Below are 26,988 nucleotides of genomic sequence, written 5' to 3'. Positions count from 1 at the left end.
GCATATAGTTGACCTAACAGGATTCTTGCTAACAGCAAGCCAGAATTGTCATACATCAAGTGGGGAATGGTAGAATATGAGGAAATCAATTAAACATCTAGAGTAATCAGATATGGAAGGGAAGGGGCTTTGGTTAAACTGACCTAGGATGACTCTTGCTAAAATTGAACAATATGGAGATGAATATGAAAATCAAGGCCAAGTTGAGAAGTAGAGGAGTGAGTCTTTGTCATTATGTAGAATTCCCATTGAAATGTCAAAGACAGGAATCTGTCACCTTAGAAGATGACATTTGATGCTCAGGAAGGAAATATTACAGTAAATAGAATGAGTAAATAAAGCCAATGTTTATTTTATTTTTATAAATTTTTCTTGTATGCATGTTAGTTTGTTTGAATAGTTTCATGTGCAAAAGTGTTAGTTATTGCCTATCTCAATTTCAGTTCCTGAGAACAAGCACATATCTCAAAAATGTCAAAAGTATGTGTTGAAAATAAGTACTTTAAATAAAGAGGTAGTCTTTGGTCACCTCTGATCACTGTCCAGTTGTTATGCAAGTGTATACCATTAATTTTCAAATTAACATATAGAATAGTCTTTTAATCATTATGAAAATGACAAGAATGCATTGTGTTCATAGGAGTGGTAAGGGAAGCTGCGTAAGAGTGAAACCTGGGAATACATTTTGTTTACATCAGAGCCCCAAGCCTAAATACTGAACCAACAGGTTTTCAAGTTTGATTCTTTAATCCTAATAAACAGATTGAGAAACTATGTTGTAACATGATTAACATAGTATGTTTTCTTATTGATCTATTCTGCTTGTTTTCTCGACATTGAGTTAAGCATCATGTGGTTAAGCATCCCCTTCAGCTTTGCTTCTGGCACAGTTTTTTTAAGACGAGATTTCTTATCTGCTGGCTCTTCACACAGTATACAATGGGGTTCATCAGTGAAGGCACAAGCAGAAAAACATCAACTATGAGGATCCTAGTGATTGGGAAACTATGTTTGGCAAATCGGTAGATGACAGCTAGGGAGATAATGGGCGCATAGAAGATGAGCACAGCACAGATGTGGGAAACACATGTATTGAGGACCTTGAGCCTTTCCTTTTGTGATGCTGTGCTCAACACTGCTTTCAGTATCGACATGTAGGACATGAAAATAAATGTCAAGTCTATGATGCCTGTGAGAGCCACAAATAAGCCATAGATGATGTTGACCTTGTTGTCAGAGCAGGCCAGTTTCATGACATCTTGATGGAGGCAGTAGGATTGGGACAGGAGGTTCTTCTTACAGTATTTTAGATGTTTTAGAGTGAAAGGAAATGGGAGGATCAACAAAACATTTTTGAGAGAAAAAGCAAGCCCAATTTGAATGACTCTGGCACTGGTGAGGATGGAAGTGTATCTCAGGGGGTTGCAGATGGCAATAAAGCGATCAAAGGACGTTATAAGAAGTATAGATGACTCCATAGCTGAGAATCTATGGATGAGAAACTCTTGAGCAATACAGGCATCGGGGGAAATTCCTGGAGCATTGAACAGGAAAATCCTTAACATGGTAGGGAGAGAGGAGAGGGATAGTCCCAGGTCAGAGAGAGCCAACATGGAGAGAAAATAGTACATGGGCTCATGCAAAGAAGGCTCTGTTTTTATGAAAAATAGAATGGTACAATTCCCCAGGATAGCAACAGTGTACATGAGACATATGGGGAGAGAGATCCAAATGTTGGCATGTTCCATATCTGGGATCCCAACCAAGTAGAAAACAGAGATTTCCATTTCAGAGGTATTGAGAATGGACATCCCAGTATTTAAGAGCAAAGATGAGAAGCTCATAAGAAGTTTTCTGTAGAGGTATAAGTAGATTGGCTCAAATGCTCTATCCTATTGAACTCATTGAGGTCTTATGACACCAGGTATATAGACAATTTTTAGACACAAACCTAAAGGGAGAAATAGATAGGTAGACTCAACTAAAAAGAAAAAACTGAGAGAAAAATGATGCAAATTGATATCAAAATCTAATCTTAAAATAGATACAGATTATAATAGATACAAGTCCTATACGAGGACTACTGATCAACTGAGATAATTATACAGGCAAATATTATCCAACTCAAAGACTTGAGACTTTTGCTTTTTAATATAAATGTTGCAATATTTGTACTGTTTACGAATTTGTTTAAAATTTCTGTCATAAAAATTCAGCTGTAAAAAAAGTTGTTTAAAATTTTGTTAAAAATTTATAATTTTTTTTAAAAGTTCAAAGCATTTACATAAAATTCAGAAAAAGAAACATACATGTATATAGTGGCTTCAGTGTAAACATGGATTTTCTTTTCCTTTCCTCAAATCTTCTTTTATATCTCTCAAAAATATGTTGTCGTTTTTTATAGAGGATTTTGCAAAATTTATTTTTAGATCATTACGATTTTATTGCTATTCTTTGCAGAATCATTCATCCTCTATTATTTTCTATTTTTGTTACTGATTACTGATTGTGTAGAGAAACAATATAAAATTTTGTTGTCAAAATCTATCATCCCACGCTGTTCTTTCTCTTTTCGTCTCTTTCTTCACTACCATAGATTTCTGAGTGCCTTTGCATCGTCTTCTTAACTCCGTATACACCTTTGTAAAGAAATCCTAGGAAGGATTTGTATGTGGTACATGTACATCATGGAATATTATACAGCCATAAACGGAATGAGATCATTTCCTTTGCAGGGACATGGATGGAACTGGAAGCTATTATCGTCAGCAAACTAATGCAGGAACAGAAAACCAAACACCTCATGTTCTCACTTATAAGTCAGAGCTGAATGAACAGAACAAGAACACATGGACACAGAGAGAGGAACCACACACACTGGGGCCTGTCAGGGGTTGAGGTGGGGGGAGGAAGAGTATTAGGAAAAATAGCAAATGCATGCTGGGCTTAATACCTAGGTGATGGGTTGATGGGTGCAGCAAACCACCGTGGCACATGTTTACCTATGTAACAAACCTGCATGTCCTGCCCATGTACCCCAGAACTTAAAATAAAATAACATTTTTTAAAAATACCTAGGAAGTTCTGGATTGAATAAGAAATTACATGCAAAAAAGCAAACAAAACACAAGAAAAAATAAGGCAAGTGTTAAGATAATATTTGCCTAGAGTTTAGAAGATCCTTATACAAAATCAGAGGAGGGCAATGTATAAATTTTTATTACTTTGGCTAATAACAGTATGATGGCTGTCTGTCTTAAACACTAACCCAGTTGTGTCAAGTGGCCCAACTACCAACTGAGGGCTCTTTGTATCTGTTAGGCCTAGTGTCCTCCAACTCCCAAGTCTTGCTTCTGATATTAATCTGAAAAGAGTGAGATTAAGTCTTCAATGGAAAACTGAAGATTTATTGTAAAGGGCTTTTAAGATTGTTATTTGCTTATTTATTCCATATGGTTGAATAGAGTTATAGGAAGTTCTTTCCCTCCAAGACAGAGGTTCAAAGTGTATTTAATGTTAAAATTGTTTAGGTAAGTGAATCGTTTGAGAAAAATGTGCACCTTTTGCTGCTTGAGATCCTTCTGTATGGCTTTTATATGAAATATAGCCAGTTCCGGCTTCACTGCCTCAAACTTCTCTGTCACTGACTTCATCTCCCCTCCATGCTGTTCCGTCCTGTGCATATATGGAGACACCGTTCCTCTTTTGATTTCCTCCCAAATGTTCTCTAGGGAACATCCTCCCAAAACTTTGGGTTGCCAAGGTGTTGGTATTGTTTTTGACATATAGTAACTGCTTTAACAGCTCTGCATCGTTTAATCAGTGTACACTTTTTAAAATCTGAGCTTTAAATCCCTCCATGTTCAACCCAGCTAATAACTTTGAGCTCATACCAGCCCTCTTAATAGGATAAAAATTACTTCGCAATCAGTGAGGAAAAGTGGGTATAAAAATCTTTCTTTAGAAAATGCTGCGCCCTTCTTGAAGAAAATTATTTTATTTTGCTTTAAAAGATGTTGCTTTTAGAGAATCTAGAGGAAAATAGAACATTGCACAGATAGGATTGTCCAGTATTCTGTCTTCAGCTCAGAAATGCCTACTCAACTAAATTGTCTTGTTTATAAAAGTGCAAAAAAGTTGAAGTAACAGATACAGAATGTCTTTTTAAAATGAAGTTAAAATAAAGTTTAGTATTTACATGAAAGTTGTTAAATAAGGTTATCATCTTCTTTATATTAATAGTATAATGATCTTTGTATAATAATGTCAGGATGGTGTTATGCAGATTGTGTCAAATCTTGAGTATATGTTGTCATGGAAGCAAGTATTAAATGGTAAAATCATAGCAGCTTATTAAGGATAAAATACCCATCTTAATGCTCTTGATTAATGAGACTTGCAATTGGAACATCAGAGTTTTCAGGTACTTACCAAGATCATGCTTGGTCTATACTTCAAGGTAAGAAGGAGCTGAGCCCAGGATAAAGCCACTCCAATCCCAGCTATTAGGCACATGTATTGATCTTGATGGTCTTACTCCAGCCCTTCTACCCTGGTGCCTTTTTCGTGGAACAAAGGCCTCTGAGGATGACAACTCAAGAAGCAAGTCCCAGAGGGATTAAAAAGCCCACAGGTCTTTTTTTACGCAGGTGAGTCCTTAAATAAGAGTAGACTCAAACAGAATCAGCTGAATTGCTATACTGCATATAAATTAGCCAGTGAAGATTAGTATCCTATGTGACCTATTCTGCTTTATTCAACAGAATTGATTGCTCTTTCATCTGCAGTTATAGGTTCTTCTGGAGAAGTGTTCACAATTTATTTTCCTAGGTCATTATGTCTGTGCCATTATAATTGAGTTTTCCCAGTCGCTTTTGCTACTTGCTTATACATGCAATTTTTATCTTATTAAATGGAAGTTTTAATTCTTCTCATGTTTAAGAGCACCTGAATTTATTTTTAGAGGCCAGTCTATGTATACCCTTTGTTCATTTTTAAAAATTTTTATCTATTAGTCTGAGTACTTCCTATATTAAATAAATGTATTTTTACTGTTACATAAAGTAAAGATTTCTTGCTCTTGTGTTACTCATATTTGTCTTTGATAATGATGTTGTTGCAGGTTGAAATCCCTTTGAAATAAACATTGAGCTAAACATTTGTGTGCAGAAGTTTATTGGGAGTGTTTCTATGTTAAACAGCTCTCAGGGAAAAAAGAGAAATAGAACTAGTGGAAAGAGAAATTAAGTTCCATTCAATTGTTAGAAAAGCTGCATTTAATCTTGAAGAGATCTCTAAGGCTAAAATGATCCCACTTCGAAATTGTCCTGAATTGGAGGAAAGGCCTGAGCCTTTTTAACAGTCTATTGATGGGCCATTGGATGTGGTCTTTAAATGGGAGGAGTCATGACTTTGGATAAAGTGGCTCCATTTAGAAGAAAGAAATTCTCAAGAAGGACTCAAATGAGACCTGTTAGCTCTAACACTCTCATTAGAGGAATGAGTGCTTCAGGTCTGGCAGAATAAGAACATCCAGGTGATTCACTGAGCATCAACTGCAGTTCAACCATTGCTCACTTTCACCTAAAAACTTCAGAAATAAATTCCGGAAGCAGCTTTTTCAGAATTAGTATAGGACTTTTTGTCCATTCAGAAGCGACAGGTGAACTGTTAGTGGGATGATTCAAAGTCCCCTACACTGCAGCTGTCCTGAGGCTCCAACTGTAATATACTATCCCTCTTCTCTAGTATCCAGCTTAGATTTCTGTACCTTTAGCTAGAACTTAATCCTTGGCCACCATAAACGTCTTAAGCTGTGGCTTTTGCATTTGTCCATTGATACGGTAGGCTTTGTGTCCCCACCCAAATCTCATTTTAAATTGAAGTGTCCAGGTGTCGAAGTGTCCAGGTGTCCAAGTGTCCAGGGAAAGACCTGTTGGGAGGTGATTGGATCATAGGGATGGTTTCCCCCATGCTGTTTGTATGATAGTGAGTTCTCATGAGATCTGATCTCATGGTTTTATAAGGAGCTCTTCCCCCATCACTTTCTTCACTTACTCTTGCCTGCCACCATGTAGGATGTGCCTTTGCTTCTCTGTTGCCTTCTGACCTTATTGTAAGTTCCCTGAGGCCTCCCAAGCCATGCAGAACTGTGAGTCAATTTAATTAAACCTCTTTCCTTTATAAATTACTCAGTCCCAGGTATCTCTTTATAGTAGAGCAAAAATGGAAAAATACATCTATTTACCATCAAAACAGGGCAAGAAATATCAAAGGATGCCCAGGGATCACCTAACAGTAAGCATATTCTTACTTGGCCACATTGAGTGTCAGCACTTCTAACTCATTCTGATTATTAAAGTAATTATTTTCTTTGCTTACTGGTGTCTTAGAATGACATGGTGCCATCTCTAATAGTTTAACAGAATTATATGTCTTTTGGTATAATATTTTTACCTATGGAATCAGAATCTCTAAACCAACGGAGCCCAGAACAGCAGGACTAAAACACAGGTTCTCAGAGTGGGTAAATGGAAGCAATGTTTGGTAATGACAACACTATTTTTTTCTTCATAATAAAAATGTTTTCTTCATATTAAAAAAAGAACACTATGGATATTGATTTAGGTTATATACTGTGTCCTGGAAGATATGGCCACATCATCTCACATATCATCACTGAGCTGACACTTCAGATCAGTGTAATTTCATTACTCTGTCAGACTAGAAGCAGTTTGAGAAAGAACAAAAGGATTACATTGTTAGGGTTCTACCTTCACCTATTTCCCACCACCAGGTCATAAATTAGGAATAATTTGCAGCATAAACAGATGGTGAGGTGTTGTGTCTGATGAGAGCAGAAAAGGACTATACCCTAAAGAAGTTATGAAAATACGATAGAATCTACCAGCAAGATATGACAAAGTAAGCATGACACATTGAGCTTGCTTAGTCCAAGAAGTTAGAAAATGAAATTATATAGCAAAAAGTATATGACTTGTGAGTACTGTCACAAAATATGGAATTTAATATCCAGCTAAAACCTTAAGACATGAAACAAACATTTTGCGGACATTGCTCTCAGAAGCATGTAGAAAGGGGCATCCATAGGAGCAAAATAATGGGCAGCAACAACAATAATACTTGGCTTGCATCCTCACAAGAAATCAAAGATGAATAACCATGAAGCTGAGAGCAGTTGCCTCATGGAGAATTTGCAAGCCCTTGCCAAGATTCCAGATCTGAATTCCTTCAGACTGCAAACCAACGATTGAATAAGTCCCCAGCTTAGTTATTTTATCACCATTATACACATTATACTGATTTCCCTGGTCATGCAAAGGGATTGACTGTCACTTGCTTGAGTAACTATACTGGTGAAAAATGAACATCATGTCATTTTTAGGACTGTTGGATGCAGGATCTGAATTGACACTGATATCTCTAATGTATAATTGGGACTGATGTATTTGGTAGTGGCTCAATCCTTAGTTTAATGAGTAAGAGCTATTACAGTGAGAGAGACGAAACAGAGGTCTATGAAATTGTCTGCAAATGTCTGGGGCTAATAAGTTAATTCCAAAACAAATACCATACCCCAAGGTCATTGATGAAATTTTGTGTCACATTCCCTAACTTATCTCCTTTTAACTCACCAGTGTGGTCTCTGCAGACTACAGTTACACCTTGGAAAGTGACTGTAGACTGCTGGAAGTTCAACCAAGTAGTAGTTACAACCACTGGACAGATATGACTTCTTAGATTCATTAGCCTTAGGTACATGACAGGCATTCATTTGATAAATATTTTTATTCTATCCCATGCAGAAAACAATAATTTAAAAAATCAGAAATAATTCGTGTTTATATGGAACAGAGAGCAATTCACATTTACAGTTTTGCCCCTATGTTATGTTAATTCTCATACACTCTGTCATAATACAGACTTAATGTATTAAGAATTCAATATTTGTGAAAGGGAAGGGGAAAAGGCAGGATTTGACAGAAAGAAAAGTAAAAGTACAATATAGGACTGAAAAATCTGGCCAATCTAGGCGAAAGCTCTGGACTGAGTATTGCCCATTAGGATAATCCCCAGAGAGGATTATTCCAGCTCCATGACCTGACTTTTTTGCATGTTTTATGACAGTTTTTCTTTTTTCTGAGGATCAGGGTCAGTTACCCTTGAAAATATGATTAATCTTCTTCTGGCCATTTGGTTTCTGAGTATAAAGACACCAAAGTTTCCAGATGATAACTGTAGTTTATTTATGGAAAAAGTGTACCTCCTTTCGAAACCAATGAATTTAACATGACAGAGTCCATAGTTGTGAGGGCAGAAAACACCACATCTTCCATGACCCATGTATTTTTTCTTTTGGGGTAGCATCACATGAAGGTCTTTTATTCAATGTATATATTAAACACTTGACAAAATTTCTGCAAGTAAAGAACAAAATATAGGGATGGAAAAGAAAAGAAAACATAAAATATATTTAAAAATTAAAATTTAAGTTTACTAACACAAAATAATGCAAAAGGAAAAGTAAACTAATGAAAAACTTGATGAAATAGTGAAAGTTGTGCAAATAAAATGGATATGCAATAATTCTGCATTTTATAAATATGCAATTTATAATCCCATAGTCATAGAATTATACATATTATTTGTTGATTTTCAACTTTTGAAGAAAAATATGAAAGATTACTTTGTGGTGACAAAATAATATAAACAATTTTTAAGTAAAAAGATAGTTCATTAAAAGAAGTATTTGTGGACATTAATATCCTCATTCTCCTAAGTGAAGAGTGAAGAAATATTATTTGTATCTGTTTTAATGAGAAGTACAATGACCATAATATTGTTTAGAAGCTTAGCATACACAATGAAGAAAATAAAATAATAACAAACATATTAAGAAGGACAGGACTTAAGGGGTTTTCAGTTAAGGTGAATTCTTATTTATTATGACAATAGATATTATCCAAGACTGCAAATCAGTAAATAACAATATAAACACATTAGTTAAGTAGTTGAATGTTATTACTGGAAAAACTTATAAAAGAAGAAATTTAAACAACTCAAAATTGTTTCCTTCAGGGAGTGTACTGAAGATGGCAAAGGAGAGTCAAGGAACTGTTGTTTCTTTTCTCAAATCTTTGCACTGTTTGATTTTTAAAAATATAAGCATGTATAATTTTAATAAAATATATAGGTGTGTTTGTGTGCATACCTGTATGTATGTCATACAACACTTAATGATAGAGATACTCATTCTGAGAAAGGCATTGTCATGAGAACATCGTAGAGTGTATTTACACAAATCGAGATGGCATAACTAAAGTAGATGCTATAGCCTATTGTTCCTGGGTTACAAAACCATGCAGCAAGCTATTGTACTAAATACTATAGACAATTGTAACACAATAGTAAATAATTGTATATCCAAACATAAATAATGTATGGTAAACATACAACATAAAAGATTAAAAATCCTACACTTTGGTAGGGCACTTTCTATCAAAGGAGGGTGTGGGCCTCGAGGTTGCTCTGGGTGAGTCAGGGTGTGATTGGTGAGTGAATGTACACTACTGTACACTTAGGCTACCCTAAATTTAGCTTAAAACTTTCTTATTTAATAATAAATTAACCTTATCTTCTTATAACGTTTTTATTTACAAACTTTAATTTTTTAAATTTTTGAATCTTTTGTAATAGCACTTAGCTTAAACACAACAACATTGTATAACTGTAAAAACTTTTTTCTTTATAACCTTATTCTATAATCTTTTTATATTTTTAAATTGTTTTTTTTAAAATTTTTTTTGAACTTTTTGTTAGAAACGAATACATAAACACTACATTGTCTAGGCCTGTACAGGCTCGGGATCATCAATATCGTTGTCTTACACCTCCATATCTTGCCCCACTGCAAGGTCTTCAGGGTGCATGAAGTTGTCATCTCCTATAACAACAATTCTTTCTTCTGAAATACCTCCTGACTGACATGCCTGAGGATGTTTGAAAGTTAACTTTACATATATATGTATGTATATGTACATATATAAATACATATACAGAGACATCAATTTTCCAATGCCACACAGATTCTCCCTGCACCTACTCTTTACCTGAGTGACAGAAAAGGTGGCCATGCATTCTAATATCTTCAAAATTACTTTTTCTCCTTTCATCCAAAAGGAGATGGGAAACCATTCAAAATCTTCTGGGAGAGGTCTTAGGCAGAGGCCAGATGTTTACACCCAGGAGATCAAATACTACAGGCATGATGAGAAAGATGAAAGCATAGATGGGGGTGAGAGGAGAGATAGGGGCCTGTTTCCATAGTTCTGATTTAAAAATATATCTAAAATCTGGTATCCATTATTAAAACTTTCTGGTTAAATTCACAGGTCTTTTGTTCCTTATATTGCCAATATGTTCTGCCTCATAACTATTTAAAAAGTATGATTTTGGATCAGCAGCATTGGCATCACTTAGGATCTTGTTAGAAATTTAGAACATTAGGCTTATCCAAGACCTGCTGAATTAGAATCTGCATTCTTATTAATATCCACAGGCGATTCCATGCGTATTACATTTTGAGAAACACTGTTGTACTTTCAATACATTGTTTACCTTATCTGCAGCTGAATCATTAATAAGTCATTCATTTGCTTTCTTAGTCAAGCCGGCTCCTAGCACTCAGCACTCATGTATTTGAGTGCTGGGTCAGGCTTACAGGTGGCTGCTCATCTGTGCCGGCCCTATCAGATCGCATGGGACATACTGGGAGTTCCAGGAGCAGCATTAGAGAGGTGTGTTTCAAGATGAGAGACGGGGCAGTCTCATCAAAAGTGGCAATCCAGGCCAGTGATCAAAGATTCTGCCTTCAGAATAAAATACTCTTTGTTTATAACTTCTGTATATAACTTTGAGCATTGTGACCCCAATGAAAATTAAATGACCTCAAAACCTCATTTCCTTAACTACAAGATGAATACCATAAAACACCTACTTCACAGATAGTTGGGTTGATGAAGAAAGTGCATTCTTGACACAGTGTATATGCTCAATAAGTTGTTATAATGATCACTCGTCCTGTGTTGAGCGATCTGAATTATATGCACCTATGTATCGCTAGTTTGTTAAGTATTCACTCACTTCTGATTTCCCTACCAGCTATGAGATTGTTTTTTACTCAACACTTTTATTCATTTAATGAATAATGGGTTCCTTCCAAGTTCTAAAGTCTGTACTACAGATATTAATGCAACGTGAAGTTGCTGTCATTAATGAACCTACAGTGTCATTTATGGGCTGTAAAATATGAGGGCTTCTTTATATTTCATTTTTTTTTCAATTTGTTAGTAAATTTGTCAATTGACAAATAAAAATTGTATATAGTTATTGTGTACAACAGAATATTTTGAAATTTCAGGAAGGTTTCATTTATTAACATTTCTGCAACAGAATTTCAAGAACACGTCAGAGTGACTGAGGAACCATGCTCTATGGGGGTTCTCTGGTCACCTTCCTTCAATGGGATAGGGAGATTTAACCTGATTTTTAACCATCCTAGAGAAGTCTATGTTCAGAACATTGGAGAAAATGTGAGAGACCTAGAGGATTTTTATTTTATTTTATTTTCTCTTCTTTCAAAACTGCTATAGATTTTGAATAAGTTTTAGTAATTTTCACCTTGTTTCTTTCACTGTGACCCCATGAGCTTAGGTTTTTTAATGTATTCAGGCTATAGAAACATCAAAGATATGTTGATGATGTTACTGATGGAGATCTGCCAGTAAAGATAAGCAGCATGCCTCATTTAATACATAATCTGACTTAAAAGTTAGTCAGATATAGATGTAAATATTAATATTTGTATCATTTCCACGGAAAGAGTTTTATATTCCCTAAACCGTAGTTTATTAATCTTTGAAATGAGAATATGACAAGGCCTATATCACCGTGAGACTTTAGTGAACAAACTCATATTTTACGAAGTCGATAGAGCTTATCAGGAATAACTGTCTCTATACCATATTTGTCTAACAACAAACATCATTGTTTCCATAGGCAATCTTAAATCCATCTTGCCTTTTTCAGATTAACCATATTATCTTTTCAAAGTATATCACATATGTCTTATTTTATTAATTCTTCTGGTTGACATTCCATTAGTTACCTGTGATTTAGCATATAACTTTCTTCCTTTAGCACATTAACTGGGATACAGCACTCACATTTCAATAACATCAACAAAATGATTATTTATATGCTCATTTGACCACATACATTACCATTTATATTACAGTTCTATATTACTCATGGTGAAATGGGTGCCGCTTTTAGTACCTTATTAATCTTTATTTTCTTTATTCATTGAAATTGTATTTATTTTTGTAGAGGTTTAATGGTATGATGTATGAATCTTAAGTGTACAGCTTAGTGAGTTTCAAAAAGTGAATATATTTGTATTACCCAGATATCAGTCAAGAAATAGACATTTCGTTCCTGGATAAATTTCTATTGTGCTCCTTTACAAACAATCCCCTCCATGACCGAGGCAACCACTATACTCATTGCTTTCTACAAATTAGCTTTCCTTGTTCTTGAGCCTCAAATAGGATTACCATTTGGTTTCCCACGTCTTTAATTCAACATGTTTTTAATGTCTATTTTGTTGCATGTGTCAGTAGTTTGTTGCCTGCTGCTGTTGAGTAGTAGCCGTCTATCTGTCTATCTATCTCTCATCTACCTGTTGACCTGCCTCCACATATATATCATGTTGTTTACTCCTGTTGATGAAATATTTTGTTAACAGATTTGAAGCGAATTTTCTTTATTCATTAATAGTGTGACTTTGGCATGTTCTTTCAACTCTTTGAATCTCATTTTTTTAACCTATAAAATTTTTATAGTGTATTTTAATCTATACCAAAGGTTTAAAACACAGAATTGTCTTGTAGTAAGCTCTCAATAATTGTATATTTTTAACAAATTCTTTCATTATCTTCCATTTTAATTCTTTTTTTTTTTTTTTTTTTTCTTGGAGATAGGATTTCACTCTGTTGTCAAGGCTAGAATGCAATGGCATGATCATGGATCACTGCAGCCTCGACCTCCCAGGCTCAAATGATCCTCCCACCTCAGCCTCCTGAGTAGCTCAGACAAGTGAGCACCACCATGCCCAGTTGATTTTTTTTTTTTTTTTTTTGAGACACAGTCTCACTCTGTTGCCCAGGCTGCAGTGCAGTGGTGCGATCTCGGCTCACTGCAACCTCAACCTTCTGAGGTTAAAGTGATTCTCCTGCCTCAGCCTCCCAAGTGGCTGGGATTACAGGCATCTGCCACCATGCTGGGGTAGAGACGGGTTTTACTATGTTGGTTGGGCTGGTCTTGAACTCCTGACCTCAGATCATTCACCCGCCTCAGCCTCCCAAAGTGCTGGGATTACAGGTGTGAGCCACTGCACCTGGCCTAGTTGAACAGCTTTTAAGTAGCAGAGTTAAGATCAATTTCCAGAGTTGTGTGACTTTCTTTCTTTCTTTCTTTCTTTCTTTCTTTCTTTCTTTCTTTCTTTCTTTCTTTCTTTCTTTCTTTCTTTCTTTCTTTCTTTCTTTCTCTTTCTCTCTTTCTTTCTCTTTCTTTCTTTCCTTCTTTCTTTCTTTCTTTCTTTCTTTCTTTCTCTTTCTTTCTTTCTTTCTTTCTTTCTTTCTTTCTTTCTTTCTTTCTTTCTTTCTTTCTCTCCCTCTCTCTCTCTCCTTCCTTTCTTCTTTCCTTCTCTCTCTCTCCTTCTTTCCTTCTTTCCTTCCCTCCTTTCTCTCTCTTTTCCTTCCTTCCTTCCTTCCTTCCTTCCTTCCTTCCTTCCTTCCTTCCTTCCTTCCTCCCTTCCTTCCTTTCTTCCTCCCTCCCTTCCTTCCTTCCTCCCTTCCTTCCTTTCTTCCTCCCTCCCTCCCTCCCTCCCTCCCTCCCTTCCTTCCTCCCTCCCTTCCTTCCTTTCTTCCTCCCTCCCTCCCTCCCTCCCTCCCGCCCGCCCGCCCTCCCTCCCTTCCTTCCTTCCTTCCTTCCTTCCTTCCTTCCTTCCTTCCTTCCTTCCTTCCTTCCTCTCTTTCTCTCTTTCTTTCTTTCCTTTTTTCTTTCTTTCTTTTTCGGAGTTTTGCTTTTGTTGCCCAGGCTGGAGTACAATGGTACAATCTTGGCTCGCTGCAACCTCCACTTCCGAGTTCAAGCAATTCTCCTGCCTAAGCCTCCCAAGTAGCTGGGATTATAGGCACATGCCACCATGCCTGGCTAATTTTTTGTATTTTTAGTAGAGACGGAGTTTCACCACATTGGTCAGGCTGGTCTCAAACTCCTAACCCCAGGTGATCCACCCGCCTCGGCCTCCCAAAGTTCTGGGATTACAGGTGCGAGCCACTGAACCCAGCCAAGTTGTGTGATTTCTAAGGCAATGAGCTGAAATGGTTTGCTATGAGATATATATGTATATGTATCTGTACATATATGTATACATGTACATCTATAGATGTGTGTGTGTGTCAACTTATCAGTGCTTTGTTTTTTTTTTTTTTTTTTTGAGACGGAGTCTCGCTCTGTCGCCCGGGCTGGAGTACAGTGGCCGGATCTCAGCTCACTGCAAGCTCCGCCTCCCGGGTTCACGCCATTCTCCTGCCTCAGCCTCCCGAGTACCTGGGACTACAGGCGCCCGTCACCTCGCCCGGCTAGTTTTTTGTATTTTTTTAGTAGAGACGGGGTTTCACTGTGTTAGCCAGGATGGTCTTGATCTCCTGACCTCGTGATCCGCCCGTCTCGGCCTCCCAAAGTGCTGGGATTACAGGCTTGAGCCACCGCGCCGGGCCCAGTGCTTTGTTTTCTTCAACATACAGCTATTAACTACCTCTTTCTGTGTTTTTCTAGATCTCTTTTATATAGGTCTTGGAGATTTTCATACTCTGATCTGGATCTTTATTACAGGGGACATTATTTATTTCCCTTGATTTTATTCTTTTTTCTCTTTTTAGCTTCTGGAGCAAGATTGAATGTCTCTGACTGGTCAAGTAATTATTCTATAGCTAAAGCTGTAATGAGTTTAGGCACACCTCCTGTTTCTTGTTTGTTTGTTTTTTTTTTTTCCTCCATTTTAAAAAATGATGCCCCCTATATTCTGAGACTGACCTGTATTTCCTTAACCAAACCTGTGGCCCGGGATGCTGAGGACCATCAGGTGTGAATTGAGCATAAAAATAAATCCCATGGCTGCTTTTGTCACCCTTGCATGCTGGTCACTCTGCCCTCAGCAGGTATGGATGATGAGGCCACTTACAAATTCAAAGAAAGGCCAAACTGGCACAGTGAGTCATTGGATGTTGCTGGCACAGCTATAAAGGTCCGGTGGCCCAAGTTAGGAACCTGAATTCAAGCAGTGGGACAAATGAGTGTTTGGCATGCAGCTCGTCATCTTAAGAGTTACTATCTTCTTGCCCTGGTGTTTCGCCCTTCCAGTGCCCCCTGCTACAGTCCATAAAGGATGGGACTTTGTTAAGGTAGGTGAATGACTTAGGACCACATTATTACGTGGTGACCATTGTGGGCTCTTATTTCGTGTGTGTGTGTATGTGTGACTGCATGGTATAATGATAAATACATACATTAATATTATATATGAAAACATTTTATTCAATCTGTGTGTTCATTTTACTCTTCTAATTTTAAGAAAAAATAATAATTTTTTGTAGCCCCTAAAAGTGTTTTTCGGCCCTAGTCACTGTGCCTTCTGTGCCTAATTCAGCCCCATTGCTCATCTCTCACTCTCTTAGTCTTCTAAATGGCATAGTGAACACTCCAGTTTATAGGTCTCTGAGCCTGCTAAGTAGTGAGAGATCAGGGGAAATAATTCAAATGAATTAATGTGACCTTCACATTGACTGAGTAATCTCTCAGTGGGTCTACCAGACACTTTCAATTTCTAAAAAAGTTATGAATTTGTTCCAAACCTTTTAAGCATCCAAAATACCTAAAAAATGTTATAACTGATTGCAGTCATGTATTTTGTAATTGTATAGGAACCTAGTCAAATTTCCTGCTAATGTTTAGCTCAGAACAATACAATAAGTCATTTGCTTCTTAGTGCCCAGCTCAGCTGATAATAAAACAAAGACATAAAAATGCAGTCATATAATTTAGAAAAAAAAAAAACAGTCAATAGGTTTACATCAAGTACCCATAAGAACTGTGGAATAGATCAAGCTGTACCAGATAGGAGCATTGCCCTTGAAGTATTTTGAGTGCAGCTAGGGTTCAAATATAGACAGAGAAAGCCTAATTACAATACAATGTGCTTTTTCTGTTTTTAGAAGTTTACATTTAATACACCAGACTGGCAGAAAAATCAGTGGAGACAAGGAATAGGTAAACAATGGGCTCTTTAAAAGTCGCTAAACGAAATGGAAGTAAATGCGAATGAAATGGGGAATGCAGAACCAGCCAAATTTTGTGTCCTGGAGTGATTGATTCTGTCCTGATTAAGAAAACCTCCATCAGTCAGAAAGACCAGAGGCCATCTTCCCTGGGCAATTCCCAGGTAATACCTTCATGTGCTTTACACTTGGGTTTCTCCATCCTACAACTTGGAAGCTTTTTCTTTTTAAAAAAATGTTACAGCTTATCCAGGTTATTTTTATTCTGTCGCCTGTCCTTAATGTCATTTCACTGTGGCATAAAGAATCAGGGATGGCTGCCATCATCTCACTGAGAACAGGAGACTTAGGAAGGCCAGACTAAGTACCATCCATCTGAGACCCTCAAAGAAGGATATGCCCAGGGTAATTAATATATAGGTCTTCCCTATTGACTCTTAATACTCATCCTTCTTGATCTGATTCAGGACTATTTCCATCAATTTTTCCTGACCAAGAAGGAGTTGCCACTCCTTACCCAGGAGACACAAATACAGCTCCTGCAACAATTCCATCGGAATGGGACACGCCGACTTGATATGCAAATGCATGCCGTGCTGCACCAGCCCCGCTGTGGGGTGCCCGATGGGTCCAACACCTCCATCTCACCAGGAAGATGCAAGTGGAATAAGTACACTCTAACTTACAGGTGCTTGTTATTAAGGTCTAGAGGATAATGTGTAGGGTGATGACCTTAAAGGGCTTTCTACCAGGTCTCTCCTGGAGGCACCTCTATTGTCTTCTGCTTTCATTGGCAGCCCACTCAAAGCCCAAAATCTCCCTCAGAGAAGACAATACTACCAGATCCTTTTCTAACTTCCTCTAACCATCTCTTTAGAAAGTAGAGAGCATAACCAGTATCCTTTCCCTTTGTTAAATCTTTTCTTTTTAATTTTAATGTATGAGTGTGTGGATGGTTCTAAGGCACAATTTTGAAAACTTAATTTCTGCCTAGGTTACTCTTTTTTTGGGGGATTCTAAATATATTTGAGATATCTAAAGCAAACAGTACTAAATTATGTAGAATGCTATACATTTTAATCTATGTAGAATACTGTATATTTAATTTAATTTAATTTAATTTAGTTCACATTGTTTTATTTACTTATTTTTCTGCAACCACCAGATAGGGCTGTTGTTCTTAGACTTTAGCTGACCTAAGAATAATGTGGGATATTGTTAAAATTCTTAGAAATCTATATTTGCATGTTTAATTTCTTAAGTTTCTGATTTAGTTAGTCTGAAATTAGCTCAACTTTATAAATGACCAAAATGAATCCTAAAACTATTAAATGATTCTCCCTAAAGTAGAATTATTCATGTTTAGAGCTAGGATAATTCCCATACCTCTGAACTTTTTCATTTAGAGATTACTTTCCTCAGGATTATCAATTACCCACATGATATGAAGCCATCCACAGTGAAAGACAGTATATATAATGCAGTTTCCATCTGGAGCAATGTGACCCCTTTGATATTCCAGCAAGTGCAGAATGAAGATGCAGACATCAAGATTTCTTTCTGGCAGTGGGGTAAGAAATTGACATGGGAAGAAGGATATGTATATGCCCTGTGTAAAGGACAAAGGGTTTCCATCCTTAAACAAAAACCCAGCTCCTCTATTAAAGTTTCTGAGAAAAAAAGTCTGAAAAAATCCTAATGCAAAGCAAATCCTGTAACACAGGGAAGACACTTTTAGTAAAATGAAGCAATAAAAAAAGAAGTGGTGTTGGCTGCAGTGTGAATATGGTGGGGTATTGCACATTTTCCTTCCAAAAATGATAATGTATAGCTCCCAAATCTATTGAAATGCTATTCAAAGTTGATCCAACCTACTTATAAAAACTTTCAGAGTTTAAATTCTCTTTCCCTTTTCCCCTACCATTTTGAAAAGAGGTTATCATTATTATTATTGTCTAACTTATAAGCTTTACTCAGTGTCTGCCATCTATCTTTCTTTTTACCCTAGATAACAGAGCAGGAAGATTTTTGGCCCCACCTTATTTCTCTGCATAGATAATGCCTTAGCCCTTTCACATCCCCAGTGGTAGACTGTTGCACAGTATCCTAAGTCTCTGAGGGTTACTTAAGACTATTCTGGCCCTTGTTTCTCCCTCCACCCTCATCTGACCATAGCTTCTGTCGTCCACAGCCCATGAAGATGGCTGGCCCTTTGATGGGCCAGGTGGTATCTTAGGTCATGCCTTTTTACCAAATTCTGGAAATCCTGGAGTTGTCCATTTTGACAAGAATGAACATTGGTCAACTTCAAACACTGGTAAATGCCTTGTTTGGTGGGAGTGCTAGAACTCTCTGGGAACCTGGGTTTCAGTGTTGATGGTCTCCATTTAGGGATCCAGAGTGGTCAGGGTGAGGTGGAAGATTTGGCTGAGGAATCAGTTTTTCTTCATAAGTGAGGAGTTGTGGGATCATTTCTGAACACAGAAGATCCCATAATAAACACATTGTCAGATTGTGGGTTTTTTTTCTCCTTATCTCTTTGCTTCTATTTATCAGTCCCTCAATTCTTTCCATGTGTCTTTTTTGCTTCAAGTTTATCTGTCCAAATATCTTGCCCTTCTGTTTTCTACTTACCTTCTTTCCCTCCTTGCCTACCTTTTCCTTTACCCTCTAACATTAGCCCTTTCCTCCTGTTCTGTTCTCTCCTTTTTCTTTGTTCTTTTTCACACACTTTCTGCATTCCCTATGCATAGTTAATTTTATATTTTTTTCTACAATTTTTCAGGATATAATCTGTTCCTGGTTGCAACTCATGAGATTGGGCATTCTTTGGGCCTGCAGCACTCTGGGAATCAGAGCTCCATAATGTACCCCACTTACTGGTATCACGACCCTGGAACCTTCCAGCTCAGTGCCGATGATATCCAAAGGATCCAGCATTTGTATGGTCTGTGCTGTTCAAGGAAGAGAAGGGAGATTTGGGCAGGAAAATTCCACCTGAAATTTACTTTTTTTTTTTCTTTCTGTTTCCATAGGAGAAAAATGTTCATCTGACATGCCTTAATGCTGGCACAGAGGACTTATTCAACCTGTCCTTTCAGGGAATTTATTTGAGGACCAAAAACTCAAAGCACTACAGCAGCCTTGGCAACTGCTAGGATGAAGCCCTAAAGAATGCAACCCAGTCAGGTTAGCTGAACCAACACTCAAAACACTACTGAGTCACAATAAAGATTGTTTTAAAGAATAACATTTTGTCCTCACAATTTGATACGTCTCAGCATTTGCTATGTTCAACCACTGTGATCAGAGCAAGAAAGAAGTGTACACAACAGTGGAGAACTCTGGCAGAGATGGCCATGGGACTGCAAGAAAAGAAAGCATAAGGTTAGGAATAGACCTTTGCCTTTTGCTACACAAGTAGAGTTTAAGGAATGTTATTTTCTATGCTGTATTTAATATGCCAGTTATTGAGACCAATTGGTTTAGTGGCTTATCTAGTTATTAGCTATGAAACTTTGGTTAAATCACTTAACCAAAGTTAAGTTCAGGGCAGCTGAATCAACACCTAATTCCTAACAAGTCCTTTTCATCTCAAACTCTCCCTTTGTATTTGCTTCTGGAGAACCTAACCTCTGAAGTTGACTGTTTGAAAGTCCAATGAAACTGTCAATCTACTGTGACACTAGTAGTATAAAAGAGAAAATGCATATCAAAACAACACGAGTAACAAGAAAAGCAGATACCGTGCGACTACTGCAGACAATGAAAAATTATAAAGATACTTAGTGAATAACTTTTAACCAATAAATATCAAAATGTATATTCAAACTACATATTCCTAGATAAATAAAATTTACAAAAATTGGTAAAAGAATAAATAGAAGATCTAAATGGTCCTATAAATGTTGGATAATGTAGTCTTTAATTACATCTCTCCACAACTAATTTTAAAACTGACAAAGAGAAAAACTGAATTGTCTGCAAGGGTTAACTAGAAAACCCATAATTAAAACTACCCTGGGAAGGCCATTTAATTAAAAAAAGAAATATTAGCATATGCAAAATCTTCCTGGGGAGAAGAGAAAGAATATTTCTTCAGGTATTTTAGAGCTTTGTGTAATCTCATAGCAAAACATAACAAAGATATTACAGTAAGGAACATTTCAGGCCTTGCTTACTGATGAACATTGATGTCAAAATCCTGAATGAAATGTTTGCAAACCAAATCTGGCAATAAATAAAGAAAAGAAAATGGCATTCCAAACTTGAGTTTATTCCAGAAAGACAACATTGATATTTGAAAATAAATCAATATAATTAATCTCATTAACATGATATTAAAGAAAAATAATATGTATCATAAAAGCATGAATTTCAATAAACCCAAAATAATTTTATAAAATTCAGCATCCATTTTTGGCAAAATCCCTTATCACATGAAAAATAGAAGATGACCACATTCTTTGATAAATGCAGGTACAAAAAATCTTAGCAAACATACTTAATGATGAAATGTTAATGACCATACCTGTGATATCTGCAAAAAGAAAAGTAAACAATTTTTATCCCTTCTCCCCAAAATGCACTGGAGATCTTATCCAATGCAACAAAGCGATAAATATAGAGAAAGATAATTAAGATTTTAAATAAGAGAGAAAGAAGCTGACATTACTTGTGGAGGTGTGATTTGGTGCAAAATAAGACCTTAGAGACTACAGGTCACTTATTAAAAATAAAAAATAAGTTCAGCAGTTCTTCTGAAAAAAGACAAATTAACTTTATTTTTACATAACAGTCCCAAAGATTTAGAAAAAAAATTAATCATGCTATTTACATTAGCACAATTGAATGCCAAATATGTGAGAATAAACCTAGTGTAAAATATGTAATCTCCAAACAGAGAAGTATAAGATAATATTGAGAAAAAATAAAGACCTTAATTAATTGAAGTTCCTGTTCTTGGATTAGTTGTCTTATATTCTAAACATGTCAATTCTCCCCAGATGGATCTATAGATTCAACACATTCTCAATAATAGTCTCAATATATATCTTGATAGAAATAGATAATCTGTTTCTAAAATTTATAAATAAATGCAAAGAGGTAGGGTAGCCAATATGCAAAGAAAAAAAAAATGTGTTGGGAGATCATGCTTCTTACCAAGCACTGAGGAAGTAGCAATGAACTAGATAGTAGCTTTTGCCTTTAAAGTGCTTAGTATGCCTCCTTGAAACCTGTTGCTTAATAAATGCTTATTAAGCACATGACTAATAAACTACTCTGTTCAGTGAAATGTGGTAAACCTCTTATAATGGAAAGACTTATCATTGCACTTCATCATCATTGTTCTGTACAATGCCCCTAATTAAAGCTGAAATTTCAGTATTCCTCTGGATCACAGTAATTATCATACATTTACTTTCTTATACTCATTTGAGAAAACTATTAAATTTGAAAGAAAGAACTAGGAATAGTGGATGAAAACAGGGATGCTTTTCTACTATTTTCAGTTTATGATCATATGCTCTTGCCATACCTGTGGTTAAGGGCTTTCTGTGGCCATTTCATCTCTGGGGATCCAACAGACTCTGACACCAATCCCTAATTTTCTTTGCCAGGAGAAACCAGGAGTATTTATAGAGATGGTGGAAGCATTCAAGCCTCACTACTCACAGATTCAAAGGTTTTCAAAACCTGAGGTTCACAGAGAATCAAAATTGTAGCATCTTTAATCAGTACAGGTTTGACTTTCAGGTAGAAATGGGAACTTTTCTCAGGTGAGAGATAAGCCAATAAGAGCAACAACTTAAACCATAGAAACACAAACAGAAATTAGAAGAAAGAAACAGCCAATCAAAGGGACTGGAAAAAATAGAGGATTACATACTGAAAAGACACAAATTTAGATAAAAACAAAATAGAAAAAAATGGAAGCGGGAAGGAGACTAGAAAAAATAGTAAAGATATTTCTATACATAAAATGAGACAAAGAGAGAGAAAGCCACCGACGTAGGAACAGAAAGAAAATACAACTTTACGTATAGTGAAGAAAAGTTTAGTCAGAGAAAGACAAAATGGAACTGTGGATCATTTGAGAAATGGGCTATTGATTGCAAATTAACTAGGCATATTGATTCAATTGTGTTATGTTTAAACTTCAGGTAAGTGTTAATTTTTAGATTATAAATATTAGTTGGTAGTTTTTAGTGTAGTTTGTATGTGGATATAGTTTACTAAAGAGAGTAAAATTATGAGAAAGAGGATGTACCATTTATGCAAAAGGAAAAAAGAATTATTGTCATCTGTGAAAAAAATTAAATTTATTACAATATTATAATGTCTTGTACCAATAATTTTCAGCGATTTTAAGATAAGCGATAAGCTGATAAGCAGAGAATAGGTTTTGAGAACTGCAGCTAGGATACTAGAGAGGCTGTAAAAAAAAATGGTCTTATCCTCAGTAGTTCTCCCTTAATTACCTGGAATAGGTGAATGTGTGACATAAGCCGATTCATGCCTCTGCCCTTTGAAACAGTCTTGCTGTTACTTCCAGTTCTTTTCTATTATTTCTCTTTCAATCTCAGTGTGATTAAATTGTACTAAAATCAACAAGAACCACAAAGAATCATTGTCAATGACCTAGAAATAGAGCCAAAAGAAAATGAATAGAGAAAAGACAATAAAGGGGTTTTAAAAAGTGAAAGGCATGACAGATGTGTCAGTGAGAGAATAAGAAAGGGAAAGTACACACAGAAATAGAGACTGGAAAAGGGTTTTGGGGGCCCAGGTAGTGGAGGAAATGCGGAAAAGTAGCTCAAAGAGTACAATCTTGCAGTTACACAGGAAGAATAAATCTAGAGATCTAATATACAGCATGGCCACAGTTCATAATATTGTAGAATGGGAACTCTTTTCAGGTGAGGGATAAATCAATGAGATAAAGCAGTGAGTTAATAATATTGTAGAAATGGGAACTCTTTTTAAGTGAGGGATAAACCAATATGAGCAAGAACTAAAACCACAGAAACTGTACACTGAGAATTTGCCAAGAGAGTAGAGCTTAGGTGATCTTACCATACACATGCACGTGTGTGCACACACACACACACATGCACACAGTAATGATCATTTCACTATGTAAATGTGTGTGTGTGTATGTGTATATATATATATATGTATATCAAGTCATCATTCTGTACACCTTAAACATACACAGTTAAAAATTAATAGGGAGTACAAATAGAAATATTCCTGCCTGTCCTAACTTCAAATCTGTTGGCCAGTCTACAACTGAAGTTTTCTAAACGTTGAAATCTGCACATAGGGCACTTGCACATAAAGCAGGGAGAAAGACAATTCTAAAGAGTGGTGATCCACTTTGTTCTTTGCATCCTATGTGATTTATTTCAGGGTTGAAAGAATTAAAGGAGAAAACATAGCATATTTTCCTGGCATGGGGTAAAAATAAACTACTTCACTGTGTCCATAGTTTTCTCTTTTCTTTTCTTGTCTTTCTTTCCTCTTTCTCTCCTTTCTCTCTTTCTCTCCTTTCTCTCCTTTCTCTCTTTCTCTCTTTCTCTTTCTTTCCTTCCTTCCTTCCTTCCTTCCTTCCTTCCTTCCTTCCTTCCTTCCTTCCTTCCTTCTTTTTTTTCTTTCTCTCCTATCTCTCACTCTCTCTGTGTGTGTGTTCTATATATTTCAATGTTAATACCTATATCATTTTTATGAACTCAGCTCTACAATAGGAGGTCAAAACAATTTTCCGAGTGAGCAGGAAGAAAAAATAAAGTCAGCTAGTGATATGAAAGACGGGAGAGAAAAATTTTGCTTAGGGATAAAGTGTCATGCACGTCCATGTGAAGAGACCACCAGACAGGCTTTGTGTGAGCAATAAAGCTTTTTAATCACCTGGGTGCAGGTGGGCTGAGTCCAAAAAGAGAGTCAGCGAAGGGAGATAAGGGTGGGGCCGTTTTATAGGATTTGGGTAGGTAAAGGAAAATTCCAGTCAAAGGGGGGTTGTTCTTTGGCGGGCAGGAGTGGGGGGTCACAAGGTGCTCAGTGGGGGAAATTTTTGAGCCGGGATGAACCAGGAAAAGGAATTTCACAAGATAATGTCATCGCTTAAGGCAAGGACCAGCCATTTTCACTTCTTTTGTGGTGGAATGTCATCAGTTAAGGCGGGGCAGAGCATTTTCACTTTTTTTTTTTTTTGAGACGGAGTCTCGCTCTGTCGCCCAGGCTGGAGTGCAGTGGCCGGATCTCAGCTCACTGCAAGCTCCGCTTCCCGGGTTCACGCCATTCTCCTGCCTCAGCCTCCCGAGTAGCTGGGACTACAGGCGCCCGCCACCTCGCCCGGCTAGTTTTTTTTTTGTATTTTTTAGTAGAGACGGGGTTTCACCGTGTTAGCCAGGATAGTCTCGATCTCCTGACCTCGTGATCCACCCGTCTCGGCCTCCCAAAGTGCTGGGATTACAGGCTTGAGCCACCGCGCCCGGCCGCATTTTCACTTCTTTTGTGATTCTTCAGTTACTTCAGGCCATCTGGGCGTATAGGTGCAAGTCACGCGCAAGTCACAGGGGATGTGATGGCCTGGTTTGGCCTCAGAGGCCTGACATAAAGAAAAATAAATGCTCTAAACACATACTCTGCTGGGTACAAAGAATTTGATGGGTAGCTGACTGCTTTATTTAAGACAAGGGTCTCAAATGAAAGCTTCATTCAGATTGCCTAGGCTGCAGAAGAGCACCAGGGGAGGTTCTGACTCATAGAAGGTGGAGGATTCCTGAACTTCGGTAAAAGTAGAGAAAGAGACAAATCCTTCTTATTACATGGAGAAGATGGCTTTGTGCTTTCTTTTGTTCCTCAGATATAGATTCTAAGTCAAGCCCTCTTTGGAATTCTAGGTTGTGAAGTCTAAGAACTTTCAGTCTTCACGGTATGAAATTGAGATAAGAATCAGTCAAGGGATTTTTAAAATAAAGCTTTTTATTAAATATAATGGAGCTAATGAAAAGAAACAGCTAACTAACTGGAGCCTTGTGATATGACTTTGAGACCACATTTGGAAATATTTTTACTTTAGGATGAGGCTAAGTCTTATCTTAATCTTTCCAAAGATCAGAAACTAAAAGTCCAGAAGGAGGGTTGAGGGAATGGCTGAGATGTTGCTACAGAGAGATGTTGCTGAAGTCTATGAGGCCCAGACTCTAAGGGACAAGGTAAGTAAATAATTTTCTCAGGGACAGTTAATGGAACTAGACAGGGCTAAAATAAAGAACTAGCTAACAGAAGGGGCAGAGAATCTCATAATGCTCAGCTGTTGTCCCCAGTGCCATCAACACAGTATGATATAGCAAGGGTAACATTGGTATCCAGCACAGGCAGGGAGGCTATTACAATAAAAATTGCCAAGGGAAAGTAAAGCCAGATGTTAGCATCATATTTTGAAACACTCAGAAAGAGCTTGATTGTTTCTAAGAGGCACTGATAGTGAATATTTAAGGCCTAAATTCTGGATTGCCATGATTTCACAGAAGTAGGTGCAAGTGGGTCAGAAAATTAAGAATCACTTAATATTTGGATTGACGATTCTTTTAAAAATGGTATTGAAAGCATCATTTGGAAAGAGAAATCAATCAATTAAAAAAACAATGAATAGAAACAAAGTGGAAAAGTACCTCTTTAAAACGTGTAATAGATAACTGTTAAATGCACTGTTCTCATTTTGTGGAAGAGCAGAAAGGGAAATGTCTTTAATGGACTTTTATAGTTACATTGTGATGTTATGGCCTAAAGATTTATTTTCAAACTATTTAAACTCTTATTTCACACACACACACACACACACTCACACATATATATAGTTATTTTTTACCATGAATTTTTAAAAAATCAGGAATAGTTGCTATACTAAACAGCTCAAAACTATGTTGGTTAAATAGCAGTTCAATAAAGCATGCTGGGATTATGGATTCTGCTTCTTATGTTCATGCTCTCTTTTCATATATGGGGTATTTATCTTGTATTATTAAAATGCTAAATATTTAAAATGTTTAAATATTATAAATCATTAAATAAAAATACATCTGAGTAGAAATTATGTTGAGCCCATGGGATCAATTCAATTGTCATGACTGAAAAGATAGCCTAGAAGCAATAACTGATTAACTCAAGAACATTGGCCAGAAGCTCATACAAATCCATCGACATTCACACTGACTTTTCTCTATTTTAATATTCATAATAATTAGTAAAGTTTTTTCTCTGTTCTCATGTTGCTTAAATTCTTTAGTGCCTTCGATGAAAATCCAACATATTTCTTGCCAAAGATGACCATATTTGTGTAGTCCACATTTTTGTTCCAGAATTTGGTGCTCCTTAGTAATAGGAAATATTTTTTACTTAGGGCCGACAAGAGATACCACCTTCCTTCCTCTGTGAGGTTAGAGAAAAGACGTATTTTTGTCCTGATTCCATTGTTTGTACTCCAAAGAGATAACTTCGAGGGATCAGGAAGAAAAACACGAACCTTTCCTCACTATTTGCTGAGTTACTCAAGATCACT

The 26,988-nt window shown here is 36.7% G+C and overlaps 2 protein-coding genes across 3 annotated transcripts in view; one reads left to right on the top strand and one right to left on the bottom strand.

The window, feature by feature from the left end:
- The window catches only part of LOC105468643 (matrix metallopeptidase 26), a 363,923-nt gene extending 344,252 nt beyond the window's left edge, over positions 1-19,671 (top strand). Inside the window, exons 3-8 of one of the 2 annotated variants that reach the window (XM_071073956.1) lie at positions 15,508-15,548; positions 16,889-17,109; positions 17,844-17,992; positions 18,613-18,738; positions 19,207-19,368; positions 19,457-19,671. In XM_071073956.1, coding sequence (XP_070930057.1) covers positions 17,000-17,109; positions 17,844-17,992; positions 18,613-18,738; positions 19,207-19,368; positions 19,457-19,485 — 576 coding nt within the window. In that variant the 5' untranslated portion in view covers positions 15,508-15,548; positions 16,889-16,999 and the 3' untranslated portion in view covers positions 19,486-19,671. Of the gene's footprint in view, positions 1-15,305; positions 15,549-16,888; positions 17,110-17,843; positions 17,993-18,612; positions 18,739-19,206; positions 19,369-19,456 lie in introns of both variants that reach the window. The other variant, XM_011718839.2, reaches the window with a different exon arrangement.
- Positions 870-1,823, bottom strand: LOC105468644 (olfactory receptor 51A4-like). The gene has a single exon (XM_011718840.3). The coding sequence runs from the start codon at positions 1,809-1,811 to the stop codon at positions 870-872; it is 942 nt and encodes a 313-aa protein (XP_011717142.2). The 5' UTR covers positions 1,812-1,823.
- Positions 19,672-26,988: the final 7,317 nt, after the last annotated feature.

This window comes from Macaca nemestrina, chromosome 12 (assembly GCF_043159975.1).
Source record: "Macaca nemestrina isolate mMacNem1 chromosome 12, mMacNem.hap1, whole genome shotgun sequence".
NCBI lineage: Eukaryota > Metazoa > Chordata > Mammalia > Primates > Cercopithecidae > Macaca > Macaca nemestrina.
Note: the sequence above shows the minus strand (reverse complement) of the source record. Positions and strands in the feature narration are given on the sequence as shown.

Coding starts and splice junctions, on each gene's coding strand:
- LOC105468644 (XM_011718840.3), bottom strand. CDS start 1,811: ATGTCCATTCTCAATACCTCTGAAATGGAAATCTCTGTTTTCTACTTG.